The 24341-nt window shown below is 36.4% G+C and overlaps 2 protein-coding genes across 5 annotated transcripts in view; both read left to right on the forward strand.

Annotated features, from left to right (window-relative positions):
• The window catches only part of Snmp2 (Sensory neuron membrane protein 2), a 176946-nt gene that overhangs the window by 110444 nt on the left and 42161 nt on the right, over positions 1-24341 (forward strand). The gene's annotated exons all lie outside the window — the stretch shown is intronic.
• LOC141400777 (uncharacterized) lies at positions 12138-18919 on the forward strand. Of its 2 annotated transcripts, XM_073980267.1 has the most exons (2): positions 12138-13308; positions 13374-18919. In XM_073980267.1, exons 1-2 carry the CDS (start codon positions 13288-13290, stop codon positions 18381-18383), a joined length of 5031 nt encoding a protein of 1676 aa, XP_073836368.1. In that variant the 5' UTR covers positions 12138-13287; the 3' UTR covers positions 18384-18919. The 2 variants fall into 2 exon arrangements, with proteins under 2 accessions (XP_073836368.1, XP_073836367.1); XM_073980266.1 differs by having other exon boundaries at positions 12167-18919.

Here is a 24341-nt window from a genome sequence, read left to right on the forward strand (position 1 = left end):
GAAATTCCTACCAGACTTAAATCAGGTTCCAATATGGACTCAATCGGTTCACTCCTTCGGGTACCTCCCACACAAAATTTCGGAAGTTCAGTTTAGGACCTGCTCTCGAATCACTTTGATTTTTATTGTAGCAACTTGTAATCACTGCCCCCAATACGACGCTATAAGTTTCATCAGGGGCAAGTCCATACTTCCTGAGAAAATAGCCTGAAAGTTAGAAAAAATCCTTATGACACCGTCTGAGTTGGTTAGAGCGCAAGATAAATCTCGAACGATTTGGTCCAAAATTTGGCCTTCGTAATATTGTGTCCAAACTTATTTTAAGTTCGAAGATAATCCATATCTGTCCTTTCCTCCAGGTACCTCCCCCACAAAAGTTAAAAAACGTTCGGGAACATTGTGCGCACGATAACTCTTGAAGGGAGTGGTCGATTTGGTCCATACTTTACACATTCTAATATATCTAACAGATATAGATCGGGTTCGAATTTGGACTACATTTGTCCACTCCATCCGGTACCTCCCACACAAAATTTCGGAGAAGTTCGCTTTAAGACCTGCTATCGAATCACTTTGATTTTTGTTGAAGCAACTTGCATTCGCTGCCTCAATTACGATGTTAAACTTTTTTTCAGGGGCAAGTCAATACTTCTTCAGAAAACAGCCCGAAGGGTGTAAAAACCCCCTATGGCACCCCATGGTCTATGTCTGCCCATTCCTTTATGTACCTCCTCCGCAAAACTTTTTAACTTTCATCCCAATCAACATTTTTATACCCTCAGTATTTATGCTAACGAGGGTATATGAGGAAAAGTCAGAATTTTTTACTATTCCATTTGAAAAAAATTAAAATTTTACTTTGACGCTACCTGAACGATTTTTGGTTCATGGATTGAGAAAAAATTCCCATTCTCAAATCTGTTCATGATACTAATTGCATGCAAAAGTTATGGCGGTTTCAATTCTGATTATTAGATGAGGTCCCATAACTTTAGTGGAAAGGTTGTACATTTTCGCGGAAATTAGGAAAGAATTCAAAAATTGGTATGCATATGAAAAAATATATAAAAAATATGTACGTAATCTAAACATCGCGAGGATTCAAATCAAACCAAAATTATACAAATCTGTTTAGTAGTTGCATATTATAGCAAAAACAAAAAAATATGTTGAAGAAATTTATAAACTTTTTGTAAGAGAAAATATTTATTAAAATTTATTTTGTGAGTTAGTTGAAAAAAATTTAGGAAAAATAGGTCGGATTTATTCTTCTATTTACTTAAATTTCACGCAAAAAACAAATTTTTTATTCTAATCACTTCTCGAATACACGCTAACATCTAGCGGAAGATATGGGTATCGTTCAAATAAATTTTGGGTTCCTTTAAATGGGGTATACTCTTGAAATAAAACTGTATCGGGTAATGTTCATTTTGAAATGCGTGTAAATCGCGAAATCTTCAAAATCACTTGATGCGCATACGGTTTACCAATACAGCGAATTCTTCTCTTTTAATTTGTACACATTTGCCAAGATTTACTTTGGCCGCTAAGATGTAGCATCATCTGCAGTTTAGTGTGCAAAAAACTGTATAACGCTTATAATTTGCACGAAGTGCATACACTTTTTATGCGCATCCGATTTCACTATCATCCATTAAAAAATACATCGATCTAAACCTATTTCGATAAAATCCATCAAGAACGGTGGATGTAGCATCACACACTATTTTTGGGATAAATCGGATAAAGCTCCCATGCCACTAAATCTTTTAAACCGCTGTTTTCGTAAAAACGCGAGTGATGTGTTAGTTTCTTCATTGAAAAGGAAAAGATCCACGGAAAACGCGATTTAATCCGCGATATTTTCAAAAACATTTTACGCACAATTTTCGGTTTTTGCAGTTGCTGTTTTCGCCGTTCTAGTGGATGGATTTTCACGATCTATGATTTATATGATCGGGACCGTCAAAACACTAAAATATTTTGGGGTCCCAGCACAATCAAAAGGATATTGTAAATACTGTACCCAAATCATATGGTTTTTTGAAAAAATATCACACTAAATTTTGGCCTTTGGCAAATTATGCACAATCGCGATAACTTTGATACTATTATATGTTTTCTGAAATACCCAGTTTAAATATGGACTATATTTGTTCACCCAATCCGGTATCTCCCACACAAAATTTCGGATAAATTCACTTTAAGACCTTCAATCGAATCACTTTGATTTTTGTTGAAGCAACTTGCATTCGCTGCCTATATTACGATGGTACATTTTTTTTTAGGGGCAAGTTCATACTTCTTGAGCAAACAGCCCGAAGGGTGTAAAAACTCCCTATGGTACCATATGTAATGGCTGGAGGATCCACTTCCATAATGGTCAATGTCGATCCATTCCTTTAAGTATCTCCTCCGCAAAACTTTTGATCTTTAATCCTAATGAACATTTTTGTCGGTTCATACATCCAAAATTTTTAAAACCCCCTAAATACATACGTTTTTGAAAAAAAATTGTCGGCAAAGCTGACTGATACTTTTTTACTTGTTTAATGTGCACTTTAACAAAAAGAGCGTTATGAATGTATGTTTTGTTTCTCATTTATTGTGTAAACATCACTGAGAAAAAGTTTAACAAAAATTCGTTATAGAGAGGTTATTTTGTGTGAGAATTCCCAATTGTGTAACACTTCGTTATATAGAAATATTCGTTATAGAGAAGTTAAAATGGGTGAAAAAGGGCTGGAAGAAGCTGTGTTTTAAATTTTTCTTCGTTATAGAGAAAAATTTTTTATAGGGAAGTTCGTTATAGAGATGTTCGATTCCAGTTACTTCATGAAAACAAACATATAATATAACTCGTTGCAGTTCGTGGACTAACTAGTTCAAACGGATTAGAATTTAACAACTCCAATAAATATGCACTTAAAAAAGGTTCCAAAATAAATCCGGCTGTTTCATCGAATTATAAAGCAAATATATGTAATTACATCAAAGGACATTTCAATACGTCAGGCTTTATTCTATGGAATAGCAAAATGAGCTATTATGCGGTCCATACATTTACTGCCAAACTGCTGCTGCCGATGAACCCTTGGTGTACGTGTGAGATTGAGTAGTGTGTGGCATTCCCTCAATCCACATCCCAGAAGTGATCAATTTTCCTCCAAAACAAGGTTTTCAGTTGAAGTTTTCAAAAGTTCTTAATTTCCCCACAAACAATATTTATTATTTTCAATAATTGTTTTTGATTACTTCGAAAATAAACAGAATTCATCGGATTGAAAGGGTTTCATTTCCAAAATCAAAATAGTTTTCATTTCCATCCTGCAAAAAATATTCACACATACATTGACAAATGCTTTAAAATTTACTAATACTGGAGCATTGGTGGCGTCGTTTTTTTATTGGGATAGCTAATACAATTTTGTTTTTTCTTCAAAATATTCTGGCTTGTTTTATTATTTTAAAACAACTAATTTATTAGTGGAAAAAAGTTTGGCATTATACGCCAAGAGGTAAGGCAGGGAAGGCTAGTTTCGATCCACGCCACTGGATCTCATCAGTTCCATTGTTTCTTGTTTGTGGATATTCTCCACCGAAGTTATTTCTTCAACAAGAAACTTTTTGTACCCAAACATCAATCGTCAGCTCGAAGTATAAAGGTGAACAACGAAAAAACTTCAATGAGAAGTTGTTCTTTGGCAACCTAACACAACACCGACGAATGTGTTTGCGAAACAAACCAAACTTTTTTCCACTGCTATGTGTAGTTGAATTTCGACGAATGCACATAACAAAATGTTGTTGGTAGCTTGTCGCAGCCAACCATAATTTTCCACTAATAAATTAGTTGTTTTAAAATAATAAAACAACAACAATAGGATTAAGCCAGACTATTTGAAAAAAAACATTTACTAATACTATTACAAATTCTGTCCTGCATGCCCACAGTGTATGGGCTGCACTAAAAAATTTTAAATGATTCGTAATAATAAAGTTCACCTATGAAATTACTTGCCATACATTTTTGGCGAATTTCTTCAAAAAGTATCATTTTTGTCACTAAATATTGAATTTTGACAAACTGTGCAGCGTATACTTTATGATAGCATGTATACGCTCTAGGTCCACAGAATGTACTAAAAAATCCTTACTACCAAAAGTGTAAAGCAAGTTTTTTCTTTTATTTTTTCTCTCAGTAACATATCCCTCATTCAATACAAGATTATTTACATATAGCAGCATCAAATTGAACAACAATAAACTATTGTAAATATAAATAAAAACAGTCTCAAAATGCAAACACGCCCAATATTATCTATAAACATTTACAAACGACAAACAACGTCACAACTTAGTCCGACTACCTGCTGACAAAACAAACATACATACATATAATACTGCATCACTTAAAGCAAAGCTTTTGCCATTAATCTTCTTCATTTGAACAGTTGATGGTGTTGACCATTCAATGCAGCCAAACGCTCACTTAGTCAATGTGACGATAGCGCTGCAAAAAATCGTTTTTAATAAATACCTATCATATTTATGAAAAAAAAAACACAAATTCCCATATAGAGTGTGTGAGAGAGAGTAGGAATATAAGATTATCACTGATTAATATTTGTGTTCCAAGGCCCACTCCGAAATGCATACATCCCGCTTTTTTACTTTTTGCTTGCCATGTTAATAAAGATCATTATTCTGCTATGTTAAGTTCTGCTATGTTAAGTTGAGTTTGCCGATGAACAGATAACATTCTTGTTTATTTAACAGGGCGTCTGCTGTTCGTTTTAGTCAATTTAGAAAAAAACAAACACTTCAATACTATCCTTCACCATGTAACGTTAGCCGGCAGTTGTTAAATTTCAAAAACTAAACGAACAGGTATTATCTTTATTAGTATTGCACAGTGGTTAGAGAGGGGAAGTACGAAGGAAATCCGTATAACATTAAAAGATAAATGTAAGTAATATTTCAACAAAGTTTCATATCAAAAAATTATCAATATGAAGGCAAAAGCTTGTAATATGCCCAGTAATGGTTTGTTGGACTCACTGCCGCAATTAGAAGGAGCTGTGTAAAACAGAGCTTTTCCTAAAATAAACTGAAGAGAGAGAGTCAAACCAATGCATACATTTCCGTCACTAATAACAATGATGATAGCCAAGCAGGGTTTAAAAGCCAGTGTCTAAAAACATTGGCATTAGCTGTACACTTCAAATGCTACACAATATTGACATACACGGCTAAATAAGCAACCGAACGCATTTGTATAAAGGTGTGATTTAATGTCAAAATGTCTCCATCATGTGGTAGAACCTAAAGAATACAAATTATTATTGTTTAAAAATAAAAAAATATATATTGAACGGCTTCACCAGAAATTCATATGTCCTTTGAACGAAAAAGTGGAATTAATTATATCGTGATTTTTAATGCATTACACTGGCAACCCTGATCTCAAAAACAATTATTTGCTGAAAACGTGGCTAAGCCGTTGAAACTTTGTTGCTTATTCTCTTTTCTGATACGTGTTGATCATGTGTGCTGCAAAATATGAGTATGCATGTCCGATGCTATTTTATTATAGCGACAATAGCTGTGTCTTTTTACGTGATAATTTGTAATAATTATTACTAATGTTGCAGATTTTGACAGTTGTATAAAGGAAAAGTTGGTGAAAAAAATGTTTCAACAACATTTAGTAAGTAAAAAGACACCCCTAATATCAAATAGCATCAGCATCGCTAGCAATATTTTTCTGAAATTTGTTGCTACATGTTGCCGTTGTTCATTGTTGCTAAACATATTTCGAAGAAATTTTAGCAGGCAAAGCTGCAAATATTCGGTACTTTTGCTAATATGGCGTTAGCATTTTAAACCCTGTAACCAAGTCATCAGATACATGTCTATTAGGAGGAATCGGGGACTGTAGATCAATTTCGTTAAAATTCACCTTTGGTTCCATACAATTTAGGCGATGAGCCTTACAAAAAAACTATTCCTTTTTTTGGGTCGCCTTAATATACACTTTATCACGATCAGAAATTTTCCTTAATTAAAAAATAGTAGTTTTAGACCTCACATGTGTTAAGACCAAATCTGTTTCAGACAATATAGAGTCGAGTTGCCAATTTGATTCAAATGTTGTATATCGTAATATCTCTTGCCAACTTAGACAAAGTTCGGAGATCGACAAAAATTTCTCACTCCGCAAGCGTTTAAAAAATTTCTAATTAAGAGTTAAAGGTCTGTTCGAAAATTGTTTTAAATTTTGAGCAAAGGTAGTTCTTGTGATCCCGAATTCAATAATATTTTTTGCTCATATCCATACGTCCTGCGATAATGCCCCAAAAACTATAACAAACCCTGTCAGCTCCAACTAAAACGACAGATGAGCACGACAATTTACGAATTAAGTATTCTCCAATTTTTCGACACCACAATAGTTCAGTTTTCCCTTAAATGCATCTTAAGGGTCTTTCGAGGATCTATTCCATTATTACAGAAGGCCTATCTTCTGAGGTTCCTTTTACAACTACAATGATATTTGAAGCGCGTAAGCAAGCCCATACTTCCTATCATAACGGTCCAAAAATTCCAAAAAAATCCTACGGCGACCAACTAAAACGGCTGGGGTGCACAATAACTCCATGATGGACTATGTCCAATCACTCTTTCAATTAACTTCCCCAAAAAACGTTTCAAAAAATTTTTGATTAAGTTCTGTTACAGGACAGTTCGAGAATCGCCTTTGTGGTCCTGATTACAATAGAATATTTTTTGGGCAAAGCCTATCCGAAAGTACTTCAAATCTCAAGAAGGTCACTTAAGTGAAGTTTAAGTGCTATTCGAGTATCGCTTTGAAACTTTTAACGAAGGTAGTCCTTGTGGTCATGTTTACAACGATATGATGTTATACCAGGGCAAGTCCATACTTTCTGAAATAATGACCCGAATGGAGGAAAGAAGACGCGACTCAACGTCCATATTTTTCCATAAGAACCCACTTAACCTTACGGAATAGAAAGACTAGTTTCCTACCTTTCATGTGGGTTACATCGGTTATTCTTTGGTTTAAATACTCGTTAGAAATACTCGTTTAAACTCTACACGTGTTGATTCGGTGCTCGGGTACTGTATGATCTGGTGCTCATGTTGTGGAAGATTGAGGACATGATGTTAATACTACTTCTACTGCAACTAATCTCTAATATACACTACTGGTACTAGTTAACGGAGAAACACCCGCAGGTGGGTAGATTCCAAAAATAATTTTCAACACCCCTTACACTACCGTGTCATTAGTACAGGGTAGAATGGGATATTTGATGTGGTAGATGATCACTCATATAGTAGACGATCGGATTGCATTACACATATTGCGGATGATCGGGAACACTATGTTAGTTCTAATTCTACGAAATGGTCTATAATATACGCTATTGGTACTAATTAGTAGAGCAACATCCGAAGTTGAGTAGCTTCCAAAAATAATTTCCAAGCCCCGTTTCGCCCACGTGATAGATGGCAGACTCAGAATACTCCTCTTATTTAACAGGTAAAAAAAGTATCAGTCGGCTTTGCCGACAGAGATATACCCTCAACCTGTACATATTGAAACAATTTTTTCCAAAAATACGTATGTATTTAGGGGGTTTTAAACATTTTGGGCGTTTGAACCGACAAAAATGTTGATTAGGATTAAAGATCAACAGTTTTGGGGAGGAGATACTAAAAGGAATGGATAGACTTTGACCGTTATGGAAGTGGATCTCCAGCCACAACATATGGTGCCATAGGGGGTTTTTACACTCTTCGGGCTGTTTGCTGAAGAAGTATGGACTTGCCCCTAAATAAGCATTTACCATCGTAATTGTGGCAGCGAAGGCAAGTTGCTTCAACAAAAACCAAAGTGATTCGATATCAGGTCTTAAAGTGAACTTATCCGAAATTTTGTGTGGGAGGTACAGGATGGAGTGGACAAATATAGTCCATATTTCAACCTGATCTATATCTGGTAGATATATTAGGATGTGTAAAGTATAGACCAATTCGGCCACTCTCTTCAAGAGTTACCGTACGAACAATTTTTCCGAACATTTTTGAACTTTTGTGGGGGAGGTACCTGAAGGAGTGGACCGATATGGTTTATCTTCAAACTTAAACTATGTTTGGACAAAATATTACTAAGGCCAAATTTTGGACCGAATAGGCAGATCCGTTCGAGAGTTATCTTGCGCTCCAACCACCTCACACGGTATCATAGGGGTTTTGCAACTTTCAGGCTATTTTCTCAGGAAGTATGGACTTGCCCCTGATGAAACTTGTACTGTCGTATGGAGGGCAGTGAATACAAGTCACTAAAACAAAAATCAAAGCGATTCGAGAGGTGGCCCTTAACTGAACTTTTCCGAAATTTTGTGTGGAAGGTACCCGAAGGAGTGGACCGATTGAGTCCATATTGAAACCTTATCTAAACTGGTACACATTTTACGATGGGCAAAGTATGGACCAAATCGGTTACTCCCTTCAAGAGTTATCGTGCGTACAAATTTTCCGAACATTTTCGAACTTTTGTGGGGGAGGTACCGGAAGGAGTGGACCGATATAGCCCATCTTCGAACTTAAACAAAGTTTGGGTAAAATATTACGAAAGCCAAAATTTGAATTGAATCGGTTTATCCGTTCGAGAGTTATCGTGCGCTCCAGCCAACCAGACAGAAAGACAGACGGACGGACATTGCTCAATCGACTCCAAATTGTCTGAAACACATTTCGTCCAAACATACTTGGGGTCTAAAACCATTATTTCGATGAGGCACATTTTGCCCGTATGAAAGTGTATATACACTCGTTAGCATAAATGCTGAGGGTATAAAAACTAGAATTCAAAGCACGTGTAGCGACAGGAAGCCCCCTTCATCAATCAGAACCGAACAACTTAAAGTATAGTACACATTGACAAGCAAAACTGACAGTCATCGAGGTCTATTTCGTGAATATCAAAGCCTAATTAAAAATTTCTTTTATAATCTCTAAATAATACCGTAAATATTGTATTTCAAACGTTTTTAGCTAAATAAAAGTTGTTATTTGAAGGAAAATTGTCCTTAAAGTACGTTGACTGTCAGTTTTGACTGTTAGTGTGTACTCCCCTTAAGTCACCAGTGTTACAAGTGAGTGAGTGACTGAGTGACACATATAATGGTCCAGACGAACCCGCTGAAGCTAGAAAGGTACGAAAAGTACTAAAAGGTACTAAATATGGTACCCTTTGTATTCGGCAAACAGGAAGAGCTAGAATTCTGAAATTTGTAATGAAGGTCACTGACAGAGAGTTAGGTTTTTGGAAATTCGACCTATAAGTGTACGAAATGTACTAAAAGTTACTAAATTGTGTACCAATTGTATATTTTGAACGGATATAGCTATAATCTTCAAATTTGGTATGGAAATCAGGGTTGGGAAGTGGTTTCGATGTAAAAAATGGTTTTGAAAAGTCGTACTTATGTGAACGAAAAGTACTAAATGGTACCAAATTTATTACAATTAGGATTTGGGTGAACGGATAGAGCTGGAAACCTGAAATTTGGCATTAAAATTACTGTTGAAGTGTAGGATTTGAAGTACTAAAAGGTACTAAATATGGCACCCTTTGTATCAGGCAAACGGGAAGATCTAGAATTCTGAAATTTGGAAAGATGGTCACTGATAGAGAGTTAGGTTTTTGGAAATTCGACCTATATGTGTACGAAAAGTACTAAAAGTTACTACATTGTTTACCTTTTATATATTTTGAACGGATATAGCTATAATCATCAATTTTGGTATCGAAATCAGGGTTGGGAAGTGGTTTCGATGTAAGGAAATGGTTTTGAAAAGTCGTAGTTATGTGTACGAAAAGTACTAAATGGTATCAAATTTTAGTACAATTAGGATTTGGGTGAACGGATAGAAGTAGAAACCTGAAATTTGGAATTAAAATTACTTTTGAAGTGTAGGATTTATATATTGAGGTAGTTATGGAAATTCATACTTATATGTAATAAATGGTACTAAATTTGGCACAATTTTGATTTGGGTGAACGCATAGACCCGGAAACCTGAAATTCGGAACTAGGTTACCGTAGGATTGAGGAAGTTTTGGAAATTTGTACTTAGGGTACCAAAAGTACTAAATTTGGATTTGGGTGAACGGATAGATCAGGCTACCTGAAATTTACAACAATGATGATTGTTGTAGTATAAGTTTGAGATAGTTTTGGTAAATCTTACTTATGTGTATAAAAAGTAATAAATGGGACTAAATTTGGTACAATTTGTATTTGGGTGATAGGATAAAGCTAGAACCCTGAAAATCGTTGCAGTGTCGGATTGGGATATGGAGGTAATTTTGGACATTCATAATTATGTGTGCGAAAACTAAATGGTACTAAATTTGGTACAATTTGGATTTTGGTGATCGGAATCCTGAAATTTGGAATCAAGATTACTTTTGCAGTGTAGGATTGAAATATGTGGATACTTGTGGAAATTCGTACTTATGTGTACTTATGTGTAATGGTACTAAATTTAGTACAATTTGGATTTGGGTGTACGGATAGTGCTGGAATCCTGAAATTTTTTTAATTAGTTTTAAAGTAGGCCTGAGGTAGTTTTATAAATTCGTACTTATGGTAGCGAAAGTACTAAATCGTACTAAATTTGGTACAATTTAAATTTAAGTGAATGGATAGAGCTGAAATCCTGAAATTTTGAATTAAGGTTACTGTTGCAGTGAAGAAGTTTTAGAAATTCTTACTTATGTGTACGAAAAGTACTCAATTTGGTACAATTTGAATTTGGGTGAACGGATAGACCTGGAAACCTGAAATTTGAAACCAGGTTACCGTAGGAGTGCAGGATTGAGGAAGTTTTGAAAATTGGTACTTATAGGTACGAAAAGTACTAAATTTGGTACAATTTAGATTTGGCTCAACGGATAAAGACATTTCGATGTTGTGGTACATAAGTATACGAAAATTACCTTTGTTGTTGGGTGTTGGGTGGAATCTGTATTCGTACAGTTAGGGTGAGTATTTGGGTTGGGTTCTCTGTTTTTTTTTTTTTTTTTTTTTTTTTTTTGAAAATCGAACATTGCATAAATAGAAATAAACATTGCATAAAAATGGTATTAGTACAAAAAATTTCTCAGTGTTCGCCATTTCCTTATTAAATATAGTTTATTTGTTTTTTATAACGTTTCCGCATACGAAGTAGCGGGCACTTTGCTAGTTAATAATAAATAAAATTGCTCGTTTATTGAATTGTGTTGTGGACATCTTTTCAACAATAAGTATACCTTTTTGACAATAACTATACCTTGACAAAAGATAAGTGAACGCTGAGGTTCTGAGTGATCGCTGAGTATCCCATGTCTTTCACTAATACATTAACAAATAATTCAAGTGAGAGTTATAAATACAAGTGTAACAAAGTGAACAAACCTACAACAACCACTGCTAAGCGGCGAATCACACATTACGGTCTCCGCCAAGGTAATTGTAGAGGAGATGCCAGTGTGCCAATTAGCATACGTGGTTTATTTCGGATTATCAATGGGTAAAAAAAGTTCCATGAAGAAAATGATCAATATAAGTTCATATTTTGGTATATTCCCTCCAAATTTTATTTATTTTGAAGGTTGTATAGGCATCGTCCAAATGGAATGGATGTTGGATGCGCAGAAAACATCGCTGTCCCGACGGCCGAACAGAACGCAGTTCTTATTTTTTGTTTGTTTTTTTTTTTTTTTTTGTCGTCATAGGCTGAGAAGATTTAGCTGCCCGAATCTTCTTTCTTATTTGTTGTTGTGTTTTAAACAGAGTTCGAACAAAATCCCCTAATAATTCATATCTCAACACACGCACACAAACACACATTCAATCGCCTTCGAAACACTGTGCGTACATTGCGTACATGGGTGTGATTGTTAATGGTGTTAACAACGTTAAGAGTGAATCTTCAACAGGTCTGATCTGATCAAGTCTGGCTTGACCAACATTGTTCGAGCACTGGCTGTCTGGGCGCGATTAACATGTGTGTGAGTGTGTGTTGTATAAAACGGAAATGAAACGCAGCCAAGAGAAAAAGTAACCCAACACAAAGCGAGCAGACTCAGTTAATGAGCAGACGCGAAGCTAAGCACATCTTCTAGACGGGTTAAAAGATAAGAAGAATTTCGTATAACTAACGTGTTTTTTGTTTTTCAACAATAAAATAAGAATAATAATACGCATAAATTAACAACTTTTGTTATTTAAAAAAAAAAATAATAATTTGAATACAAAAAACAACAACACATTTTGAATAGAAAAAAAATTCCAAGTGATAACAATTATTAATTTGCTATTCCCCTTCCGCTGTGCATAACACTGAGAAAGAGGAAGAAGAAAACACAAACAAAATAACGTTGATCATAGCAAATTATGTCAATACACCACCCTGCGACGAGACAATGCGCGGCGTTATTCTTGGCTTTTGTGTGTGTTTTTAGCTTTTACGGGGCCACGGTATGGGCCAAAATCTATGATCGCTGTGAGTTGGCGCGTGAACTGCACTTTGTGCATCGCGTTCCGCTTGAACAAATTGCAACATGGGTGTGTATTGCACAACGCGAATCGCTTTTCAATACGGCTGCCGTGGGCCGCTTGAATGCCGACGGTTCGGCCGATCATGGACTCTTTCAGATCAGTGATCTTTATTGGTGCAGCCATAGCCATCGCAAGGAAAAGGCATGTGGCTTATTGTGCAAAGAACTGCTGGACAATGACATTGCCAATGATGTTCGTTGCATGAAGAGCATTTATGAGGAACACACACGTCTTTCGGGAGATGGTTTTAATGCCTGGACAACATACCAGCCATTCTGTCTCAATCAAGAATATAAACATGTGGCCTCTTGCTTTGCCAATCAACCGCCCAAAAAGTTTCCACCAATTGGACCCAATTCGTTACAGGATTCTGTACAAATATCCAAAAAATATCATTCAAATCCATTTCTTTCAAATGTCCATGGACAAAAACAACAGTCAACAACAGCTCAGGGTTCCTCTCAGCATTCCATTGCTCCCAGTTATCACAATAATCCATTTCTTAGTAAAGTTAAACCTCAAGGAGGTGGCTCTGGTGGTGGTTATAAATATTATAGTGCTTCAATTGACAAGCATTCTCATACGCCGAAGTCACAAGCCCAGCCGGCGATACGCTACAACGATATACAGCGCAATGTAAACAATGCTCACAGCAAACATCAGGGTAAAGTCTATACACGTTGCTCCCTAGCCCAAGAACTTTATTCTAAACATCGTTTTCCACTACAGGATATCGCTACTTGGGTGTGTATCGCCGAACACCAATCTTCATTTGACACCGCAGCAGTAGGACGGCATAACGGTGATGGCAGTATCAATTATGGACTATTTCAAATCAGTGATCGTTATTGGTGCTCGGATGTGGCACCACAAGAAAAGGCGTGCAGGCTGCCATGTACCAAGCTAATGGATGGTGACCTGACAGATGATGCGGCCTGTATAAGAACTATTTATGAGGAGCATATGCGAATTTCTGGTGATGGTTTTAATGCCTGGGCTGTCTATCCAACACGCTGTCAAAATCAAAATATTGACCACATTCGTCAGTGTTTTGATTCCGAGGTTTTGGAGAAGGTAAATGACTTGGAGACATCAGCTTCTAAGTGGCAGGGCGAAAGCGTTAAGAAAGGTAAAGTTTATAATAAATGTGAGCTGGCCCAGGAATTGTACCACAAACATAGAATGCCAATGGAACAGATTCCTACCTGGGTTTGTATAGCTCAACATGAGTCAAGTTTTAATACTGCTGCCGTTGGGCGCCTTAATACGGATGGTTCTGCAGATCATGGTCTCTTTCAGATAAGTGATTTATATTGGTGCTCTCACGATAAATATGGTGGCAAGGCTTGCAATATCCCCTGTGATCGGTTGTTGGATTCGGATATCAGTGATGATGTGCGTTGTATTAAAATTATTCACGAGGAACATACACGGATCTCGGGTGATGGTTTCAATGCCTGGACGGTGTATAAACCACATTGTCGCAATCAAGGATTGGAGAAGGTAAAGCAGTGCTTTTCGGAAAAGGAACTAAAAGAGAGTCAATCAAAATCGGAAAGTTCCTACAGCAGCAGCAGCAATGCTTTGATACCAACAAGTTTGGGAGCTACGAAGAAGGGTAAGGTCTATAATAAATGTGAGCTGGCCCAGGAGTTGTATCACAAACATAAAATGCCCATGGATCAGATCCCCACTTGGGTTTGTATAGCTCAGCATGAATCAAGTTTTAATACAGCTGCCGTTGGGCGCCTTAATACTGATGGCTCTGCAGATCATGGCCTGTTCCAAATTAGCGATCTCTATTGGTGCTCTCACGATCAATATGGAGGTAAGGCTTGCAATATCCCCTGTGATCGGTTGTTGGACTCTGATATCAGCGACGATGTGCGTTGTATTAAAATTATCTATGAGGAACATACACGCATCTCCGGTGATGGCTTCAATGCCTGGACGGTGTATAAACCTCATTGTCGCAATCAAGGACTGGAAAAAGTGAAACAATGTTTCTCCGAAAAGGAACTCAAGTCGGGAACTTCCTCCAGCAGCAACAATGCTTTAATACCAAGCACTTTGGGACCTACGAAGAAGGGTAAAGTTTACAACAAATGTGAGCTAGCCCAGGAGTTGTACCACAAACATGGAATGCCCATGGATCAAATCCCCACTTGGGTTTGTATAGCCCAACATGAATCAAGTTTTAATACAGCTGCCGTTGGGCGCCTTAATACTGATGGCTCTGCAGATCATGGCCTGTTTCAAATTAGCGATCTCTATTGGTGCTCTCACGATCAATATGGAGGTAAGGCTTGCAATATCCCCTGTGATCGGTTGTTGGATTCGGATATCAGTGATGATGTACGTTGTATTAAAATTATTCACGATGAGCATACCCGCATCTCGGGTGATGGCTTCAATGCCTGGACGGTGTATAAACCTCATTGTCGCAATCAAGGATTGGAAAAGGTAAAGCAGTGCTTCTCCGAAAAAGAATTAAAGGAAAGTCAAACAAAATCGCAAACTTCCTCAAGCGGCAGCAATGCTTTGGTACCTCAGAATTCGGGAACTACGAAGAAGGGGAAAATCTACAAAAAATGTGAACTGGCTCAAGAATTATATCACAAACATCGCATGCCCATGGAACAGATACCCACTTGGGTTTGTATTGCCCAACATGAATCCAGTTTCAATACAGCTGCCGTTGGGCGTCTTAATACTGATGGTTCTGCAGATCATGGTCTTTTCCAGATCAGCGATCTCTACTGGTGTTCCCACGATCAATATGGTGGCAAAGTTTGTAATATTCCCTGTCACAAACTACTCGATTCGGATATAACAGATGATGTTCGTTGTATAAAAATTATCTACGATGAACATACTCAGATTTCTGGAGACGGTTTCAATGCATGGACTGTTTATAAGCCACATTGTCGTAATCGTAAAATGGACGATATTCGTACGTGTTTTAGTGATAATGAAATCCAATTGTATGAAGAAAATCGCGTAGTGGCAAAATACCAACCGCCAACATCGAATCTAGTAACGAAAAAACCAGGCGACTACAAACATAATCCATTTTTAAATAATATACCCATAGCCGTAAAACCCTTAACCAGTCATGAGACTTCTTTGCCGGCGGGCAATAAAGATTCTTCAGGCACTCACAGCTATAAAACAAATCCATTTTTGAATAATATACCCATAGCTGTAAAGCCTTTAACCAGTCATGAGACTTCTTTGCCGGCGGGTAATAAAGATTCTTCTGGCACTCAGAGCTATCAAACAAATCCATTCTTAAGTGGAGCCATAAAAACATCAACTGCATCACAACAAATTCAATCTTCGGATAAAATTCAATATCTTTCCAAGGAAACTGAGTCCTCTACAAATTATCAACACAATCCTTTCCTAAGTGGAGCCATCAAAACTTCCCCTACCACTGCGGAGTCAACCACAAGAAAATCTCCTTTGGAAACAACAACCTCCAAGCCACTGCAGCAAAGCTATAAAGAAAATCCTTTCTTGGCAGGAGTAAAACCACAAATCACTAACCAGAATTCAGCTGAGAAATTGTCGCTCTCTTCTAAATATGTGGATAGTAATAATTTCAGACATAAACCTGACTCACAGCAACAAAGTCAACAAGGAAATCTTAGTCAGAAACCTTTCCAATCTATTTCGTATCCATCTGATCAGACTTCCAAATATGTGGATAGTAATAATTTTAGAAACAAGGTCGATTCCATAACTGGAAAGCCTTTGACACCTGCGACTTCGAAACCAAAAACTACAGCTACAAAATCCACAACGACCACACGAAAACCAACGACTGCAACCACAAAGTCCACAACAACCACAAGAAAGCCTTTGGCAACCACCACTACCAGATCTACAACAACACGCAAACCAACGACTGCAACCTCAAAGTCCACAACAACCACAAGAAAGCCTTTGACAACCACCACTACCAGAACTACAACAACTCGCAGCTCTAAACCCTCAACTACATGGAGTTGGAGTACAACAAGCACAAAGAAACCCTTGACAACCACCACTGCCAGATCTACAACAACACGCAAACCAACGACTGCAACCACAAAGTCTACAACAACAAGCAGGCCCTTGACATCCACCACTACCAGATCTAAAACAACGCTCAGCTCTAAACCATCAACTACATGGAGTTGGACTACAACGACAACACGAAAACCAAACAGTGCAGCTACAAAACCTACAACGAAATCAACAACAACCACACGCAAACCTTTGACGTCTACCACAACAAGATCGGCAACAAATCGCTCCACTACATCTTCAACAACTGCATGGAATTGGAGCACAGCCACCACCAAAAAGCCCACAACAAAACCATTGACAACAACCACCAGAAAACCTCAAACGACTACAACTACAAGCAAAAAGCCGAATACAACACTGCGAACAACAAAGATCACAACAACAACAAAACCAGCAAAATCTACGACCACTAAATCCTCAACATCATGGAGTTGGAATAGCAGTAAATGGAAAGACACAACTCCAACCCAACATTCAAAAACTACAACTACAAAACAACCAAGCACCACGACAAGAAGTACAAAAACAACATCATGGAACAGCACGACAAAGAAACCCATTACTACTACCACTAAACCCACATTGGCCTCTAATAATGGACAGTACAAGGCTTCCACTACAACTACAAAAAGGCCACCACAAACAACAACTGCAAAAACAACATCGACTACATGGAGTTGGGATAAGGTCAAATTGAAGGAAACCACAAAACCCAACAAAGCTGCAAGTTCTTGGAGCTGGAGTTCCACCACCAGCAAACCCATAAATACTACAAAAACTACAATTAGCTGGAATAAATCTAAGGAATACACACAATCCTCAAAAATTACCAATACATGGAGTAACAATAAGCAATCGCAAGTAAGTAGCACCACAAAGTCGCCGGCAACAACCACAAAACGACCAAGTTCAAGCACAACAAAGTCTTTAACTAAATGGATTTCAACAACCACAAAGCGCCCAAGTTCAACGACGACGAAATCTTCAACCAATTGGAATTCATATAACTGGCAAAGCAACAAAGTTACAACGACCACAATACGACTTAGCACTACCACAACAAAAGCCCAGACCACAACCACCAAAAATCCAACAAAAAATACTGGCAATTGGCAACAACAAAAATATTCAACTAATTCGACTACTAAATCACCGTTATCTGCAAAAACTACGAAAAGTCCCACTAATCAATGGAATTGGCAACAACAACAAGCGAAATATTCCAATGCGACGACAACAACACAAAAACCCATCCCCACATCTAGCCCATTAAATACTAAACAACAAACAACATGGCAACATTGGCAAAATGGCAACAGCAAAACAACATCTAAGCCCCAAACAAATTGGCAATCAACTACAAAACCACAAACTACCACATATAGTTGGCAACACAACAAACCAATGGCAACTACAACAAGACCAAGTAAAAACAACGATCCCTTTAGTGATCCATTTTTCGAAAGATTCAGACAAGGAGTGACAATTACAACCACAAAACGGCCCACGGTGCCTCCGCATATCAAGGAATCTAAACTATATCAGGACTATAAAAATATAACCAGTGATACCAACAAACCAATAGTTACGTATAATTATCAGCAAGCAGGAATTAAGAATGAAGCCACCACAACTACAAAGCGTCCACAAAAACGTTGGCAATAAGAAGGCCTTTTTGACAACTAAAGTGTGTTTATATTAGTGCTTATTATCATGATTAACTGATCTTACTGGATTTATTTGACACAAAATGTATGAAAATAGTTGTCAAATAAATCAACATAGCGCCATTATCATGGTAATAAGTCCTAGTATATACACACTCTTAATTTTGTGGAGTGGCTAACGAAGAAAAAATTTAAATATAAAATAAAAATTATTGTTTTAATTTTCTCAAAAGTTTTGTTATCCAACCCAATATCCAATAAGTTTGTTTTGTTATAACCATTCTTTGACTGTATTTGAATGAATTTTGTTACAATACTCTATTATTTTTTATGTTTTTTGCTTATTTGTTTACCAATATTTTTGTTTAACTGTTATTTTGTTTGCTCTATTTGCCATATTTGGAAGATCTGTTCTTTTCTCGAAGATAGATTCCAGCCAATGTAATGTTGTTGTTTTAGACTTAAGCTTTAGTTTCCCTAGTTAGTCAAATTCAATACTTTATCTTTTTTTTAATAAAACATAAATTATACAAATACTTTTTGGAGTTTTCAATACTATTCGGTTGGTGAAAAACTACCATTATAATTGGTTACTTGGTCATACAGGCCGTGGCAGGCAAAATGAAAATAATTGGGGAAATAACAACAAAGGGACACCTTAGGGGAAATTTTTTAAGAAATTTTGCTGCATCAGATTTCAAGAAAATTGTTGCAAAATATCTAACAACATATTTGTTTAATTGTTAAATAATTTGTTAACAAATTAAATAAAGTTTATTTTTAATGAATAGCGGAGGGTGTAAATTAAATTTAAAAAAATGTTTGGGACCTGGAATTGCATATGTAGTTATATAGCAATAAATTTTCGAAAAATTATTATTTTTATCGTGTTTTTTTGTGTAATATACTTTTATTGAATGGAACGTAACTACAAAAGTTCTGTGTTGTCCAGTTCAATTATTTTTTTAACAAATTAAATTGGACTTCCTAGATTCCGAATAACAAAAATTTCAAATCCTCAAAATACCAAATATCCGCATATTCAAAATACCAAATATCGGCATATTCATGCTCTGAGACACAATTTTTATTGCAAACAACAACAAAACAGTTGTTTACCAGCAAACAGCTGTTTCGTAAATGCAGGAACTGTCGTCTGTCAGGTTAAAATGAAATACACATCTTAATGCAAATTATCGTTGTCGTCTGTCTAGGGCAGCATCGCCCATAATATTTCCATCAATACTAAAGCATGTGTGTATGCATGGGTGAAAAAAACAACAACCACATGATGTTCATTGTTTGTTTATGTACAAGTACACTGTACGTGAGAGAGAGAAGCAAATACAAAAACAACTCAGTGGGCGCCCTCACTATACTGTCCTACAAAGAAGCACGTCCCTGGTCTAGGGTATTACCAACGAGAACCTCCAATGTCAAATTCAGCTTATTTGGTCTGAAAATGTGGACAACATTCCTAAAATACCGAATATTGGGAGGTACCGTTAAATGGGGGCAATACCAAAACGTAGACCTATGTCCACAATTTTTAGTGGGAATCTTTGTGACAACTGGGAACCCCAAATAACACCTAATTTGGTCGGAAAATGTAGATTAAATACCCCAAAATACTGAAAATCGGGGGGTATCTAAAAGGGACCTTGGCCCAAATGTAGACCTATGTCCAAAATGTAGACCTATGACCTATGTTTGTTGGAAAAGTTTAGTGACCACTAGGAACCCTAAAAATACCGAAAATCTGTAAGTACCGTTATATGGGGGCTATACCAAAATATTAGCCGATGTTGTTCATATTTAGTTCGTTATTACAAGACAGCGGAATTTTATGCAACCCCTATTTTTGGTCCGATTCATGTCAAATTTTGGGACTGGGCATATTTTTGGCTTCTGATTACATTGCAATTGAAACATAGGACATATGCAAAATGCATAAATTTTTGCATATGCAAAATATATGCATTTTACATATTTTCTTATGCAACAAATATTTCAATAATAAGTACAGAAATGTTTGTGTGCACAATTTTTCCGTTTAAAATTCTCTTCAGGCAATTCAATAAAATAGAGAAATGTATAACCACAGTCACAACCTTCAAAATACCGGAAATCGGGAGCTACCGTTCTATGTGGGCTATATGAAGACTTGGACCTATAGCGACAAATTTCAGTTGGATTGTTTTGAACCCCCAAGGAAGACTTAGGGAGACGGAGGGATATTGAGACCACAACCATAAAAATATCGGAAATCTGGAGGTACCGTTGTATGGGGGCTATAAGAAGACGTAGACCTATACCGAAAATTTTCAGATGGATTGTTTTATACTCTCAAAAAAGACTTAGTACCAAATTTCAGCCATTTCGGAGGGATATTGAGGTCACAACCACAAAAATACCGGAAATCGGGGGGTACCGTTCTATATGAAGACGTAGACCTATACCGACAAATTTCAGCTGGAAAGTTTTATACCCCCAACGAAGACTTAATACCAAATTTCAGCCATCTCGGAGCAATAGTGTGACCACAAACATCAAAATACCGGAAATCGAGAGGTATCGTCGTATGGGGCCTATATGAAGACGTGGACCTATACCGACAAATTTCAGGTCGAAAGTTGTATACCCTGAAGGAAGACTTAATACCAAATTTCAGCCATTTCGGAGTGATATTTAGGCCACAACCTTCAAAATACCGAACGTCGGGAGGTACCGTACTATGAGGGTTATATGAAGACGTGGACCTGTACCCACAAATTTCAGTTGGAAGGTTTTATACCCCCAATGAAGACTTAATACGAAATTTCAGACATTTCGGTGGTATACTTCGGCCACATTTCCTAGAATATGGTTTTGCATATGCTCATATTATGCAAATAAGTCAAAATATGTAAAAATATGCAATATATGCAAGATATCCAAAATATGCAAAAATTTCTGGGACTAGTTCGTTTTTTTTATGATAAAACGAGTTTCTGTCTAATCAGATTATCTCTACGACCATCCTAACAATATATGCATTTGCACAGGATTCCGCTGTCTAGTGGGCTACATGAAGACATGGACATATACCGAAAAATTTCTACTGGAAAGTTATATGCCCCCAACGAAGATTAAATAAAAATTTCAGTCATTTCAGTGGGATATAGAGGCTAAAACCTTCAGAATACCGAAAATCGGGAGGTGCCGTGCTATGGGGGCTATATGAAGACGTGAACCTATACCGAAAAAATTCTACTGGAAGTTTTATACCCCCAACTAAGACTAAGTGACAAATTTCAGCAATTTCGGATATTGAGGCCACAAACCTGTGGGGGCTGTATGGAAACGTGAACCTATACTGACAAATTTCTAGTGGAATGTTGTATACGCCTATCGAAAACAAAATACCAACTTTCAGTCATTTCGGCGCGATATTGAGGCCACAAACTTTAAAATACCGAAAAACGGGAGGTACTGTTCTATGGGGGCTATATGAACACGTGGACCTATACCAAAAATTTTCTGCTAAAAAACTAAGTACAAAATTTCAGCCATTTCGGTGAGATATTTTAACAGTACAAGAATGCTGAGATACCAATCATAGAATAGCATCCTGTAACTCATCTGGCTTATTATTCTTTAGTCGGGCAATTGATGTTTAGACGTTAATATGGTAAAGACGATACAAGCAAGGCAACATTACAGTTTTCAACGGTGGTTAAACTCCATAGTGTAATGTTGACTTCGATTTTCTGTGTATGCTAGATATGGTAACACGGGGCGGCTTTGCCACCGCAGATTTTCTTGAAAACTACAAATGCTGCAAAAAAACCCCGTTAAAAGGAAAATTGTTAGTTTAGCAAAGATCAAACATATCCGAAATGCTGGCATTTGTATCAAAGATATGATTGAGGATGCAAGCAGTTTTGTGCTTTTCAGGGTATTGCGAAAAAAAGTTCATGTTAGGTATATTTTGTTATATCTTGTTTGCCTTGGTGATTTCTAAAATACATGTTATACCGTTAAAAGACAAATTCTAAACAATATAAATCCAAATAATTTGTATTAAAAAATAATTCTAAATGCCAAAATTATTCATATTATACCAGGATGGAGGTGGGGAGGGTTAATGTGAGAAATTTGTCGGTTTAACTTATATTGTTTATGTTATATACATATGTATATACCACACTATAGTATATTTTTTTATTATTCAATAGATAAAACGTCCCTTTATTGTAAAATTTTGATATTTAAGGAAGAAGTATGGTAAATGAAGTTTTAGAGTCCCTTGGCGTAGGCATCCACGTTCGTGGCAAAGCTGCTACTTTTTAGACATTTTGTAAATTCTCAAAAATTATATTTAAAAAAAAATTATAAACATTTATATATCAAAACTTGTAGCCAAGATATGCTTTTATTTTTTCCAAAAATAATATTTGAAAAACTTTAACGGCGTTGATATTAGAACATTTTGAACAAAAATGTGGCACACTCTCCCCATGTTATCATATATCTGAAGTGGTGTCGTAATATGCTCCACAAACCGTTGTGACAAAGTATTAAGAAGAAGGTTCCATATAAATGAACTAAACTAGGATCGGTGCGTACTCGTTTCTAGGAGATAAGTACCCCCTGTCCCTTCTGGGATAATAGTGAGAAAATTTTTTCTTTAGGATTTTGTCTTTCATTCAGTAGTGTTCCACCGTCCCTCTATCTCTCTTTTGTGAACCCTTTAGTTCCTGTTGTCTCAGAGCCCGAACTTCATATATAGGTGACATACTCGTACTAGAAAATATTGACATGTGAATACCGGATTAGGGTTAAAATCAAAATTGTTATAAAACTACAAGGTACATGAATAGAAACATATGGTCCAAAATTAAAAGAATATTCGGTAAAAAGTTTTCAAAAATAATTTATACCCCCATTATTATAAGTCTTCTTTTGTTATAGTTTGGATTTACCGAACATATTTATAGCGTTCCGGTTAACTTAAAGTTGAAAGAGATGATAGTATTTCAAGGAGGAGCTTCTTGGCATTAACTTTCTATGTAAAAATAATATTTTTAATGTCTCCAAATTAGTTTATTTTGCGTTTTCAAATCCATCAGATAGTAAAAGAACACATATAATAATGGCCCATAGTCTACTTTATTTTGTATTGGAACAGTACAAGTTTGTTTAGTGGCATTACCGACGGATTATGTGTTTCAATTCATTGTTATGAAACAAAATATTGACAATTTTGTTTTCATAAATTTTTATTGTTATTTTTATTTATATGTTTTTTAATCGCGTGGCATAAAGCAAGTTTATTAAATTCTAATTTCACTTTTTCTATTTGATTAACACAATTATTTTAAAATCTTGTTTAGAGAAGTTTTGAAAGAATTGTTGTATTATTTACCCTGCAACTGGCATATATGTACATATGCTACGTTAGACAAAATAATCAGAGCAAAAGCAAAGCATGTTATAAGACTCATTTTCGAAATCTGTACCGATATTATTGTTACTAAAGGTCTTAACAATGTGCTACGAAAACTGTTGAGACATTAGGAAGCAATAAATGACATAGTAATAATAATTGTTCTACAAACATCCCATACGGGACAAGGGAGACTTCTCTCATATCAAAGAGTGCACATCGATTCATATTAGCTCAATGATATGGGTCCTACTGTTTAACATCGAGTCCGAACGGCGTGTAGAGAAGTTTTACATGACTGAAATACTCAGGAAATGTCGCCAACATTACTGAGGGGCATTGCACAACCATTGAAAATGTTTGATGATGCCTGGCCGGGGAATCGAACCCACGACCTTCAGCGTGCAAGGCGGATGTGCATACTATTGCACCACCATGGCATATACATACATATGTGAATCGTAGTATTTTCAAAGTGGTTTGTGGTTTAATGAATTAGCTTTTAGAAATTGACTCATCTCCTTATCA

Source organism: Musca autumnalis, unplaced genomic scaffold (genome assembly GCF_047663935.1).
Source record: "Musca autumnalis isolate F117 unplaced genomic scaffold, ASM4766393v1 scaffold_4, whole genome shotgun sequence".
NCBI classification, from domain to species: domain Eukaryota; kingdom Metazoa; phylum Arthropoda; class Insecta; order Diptera; family Muscidae; genus Musca; species Musca autumnalis.

What these genes read in the sequence shown, in the direction of transcription:
- LOC141400777 (XM_073980266.1), top strand. Translation starts at nt 12,480, where the DNA reads ATGTCAATACACCACCCTGCGACGAGACAATGCGCGGCGTTATTCTTG.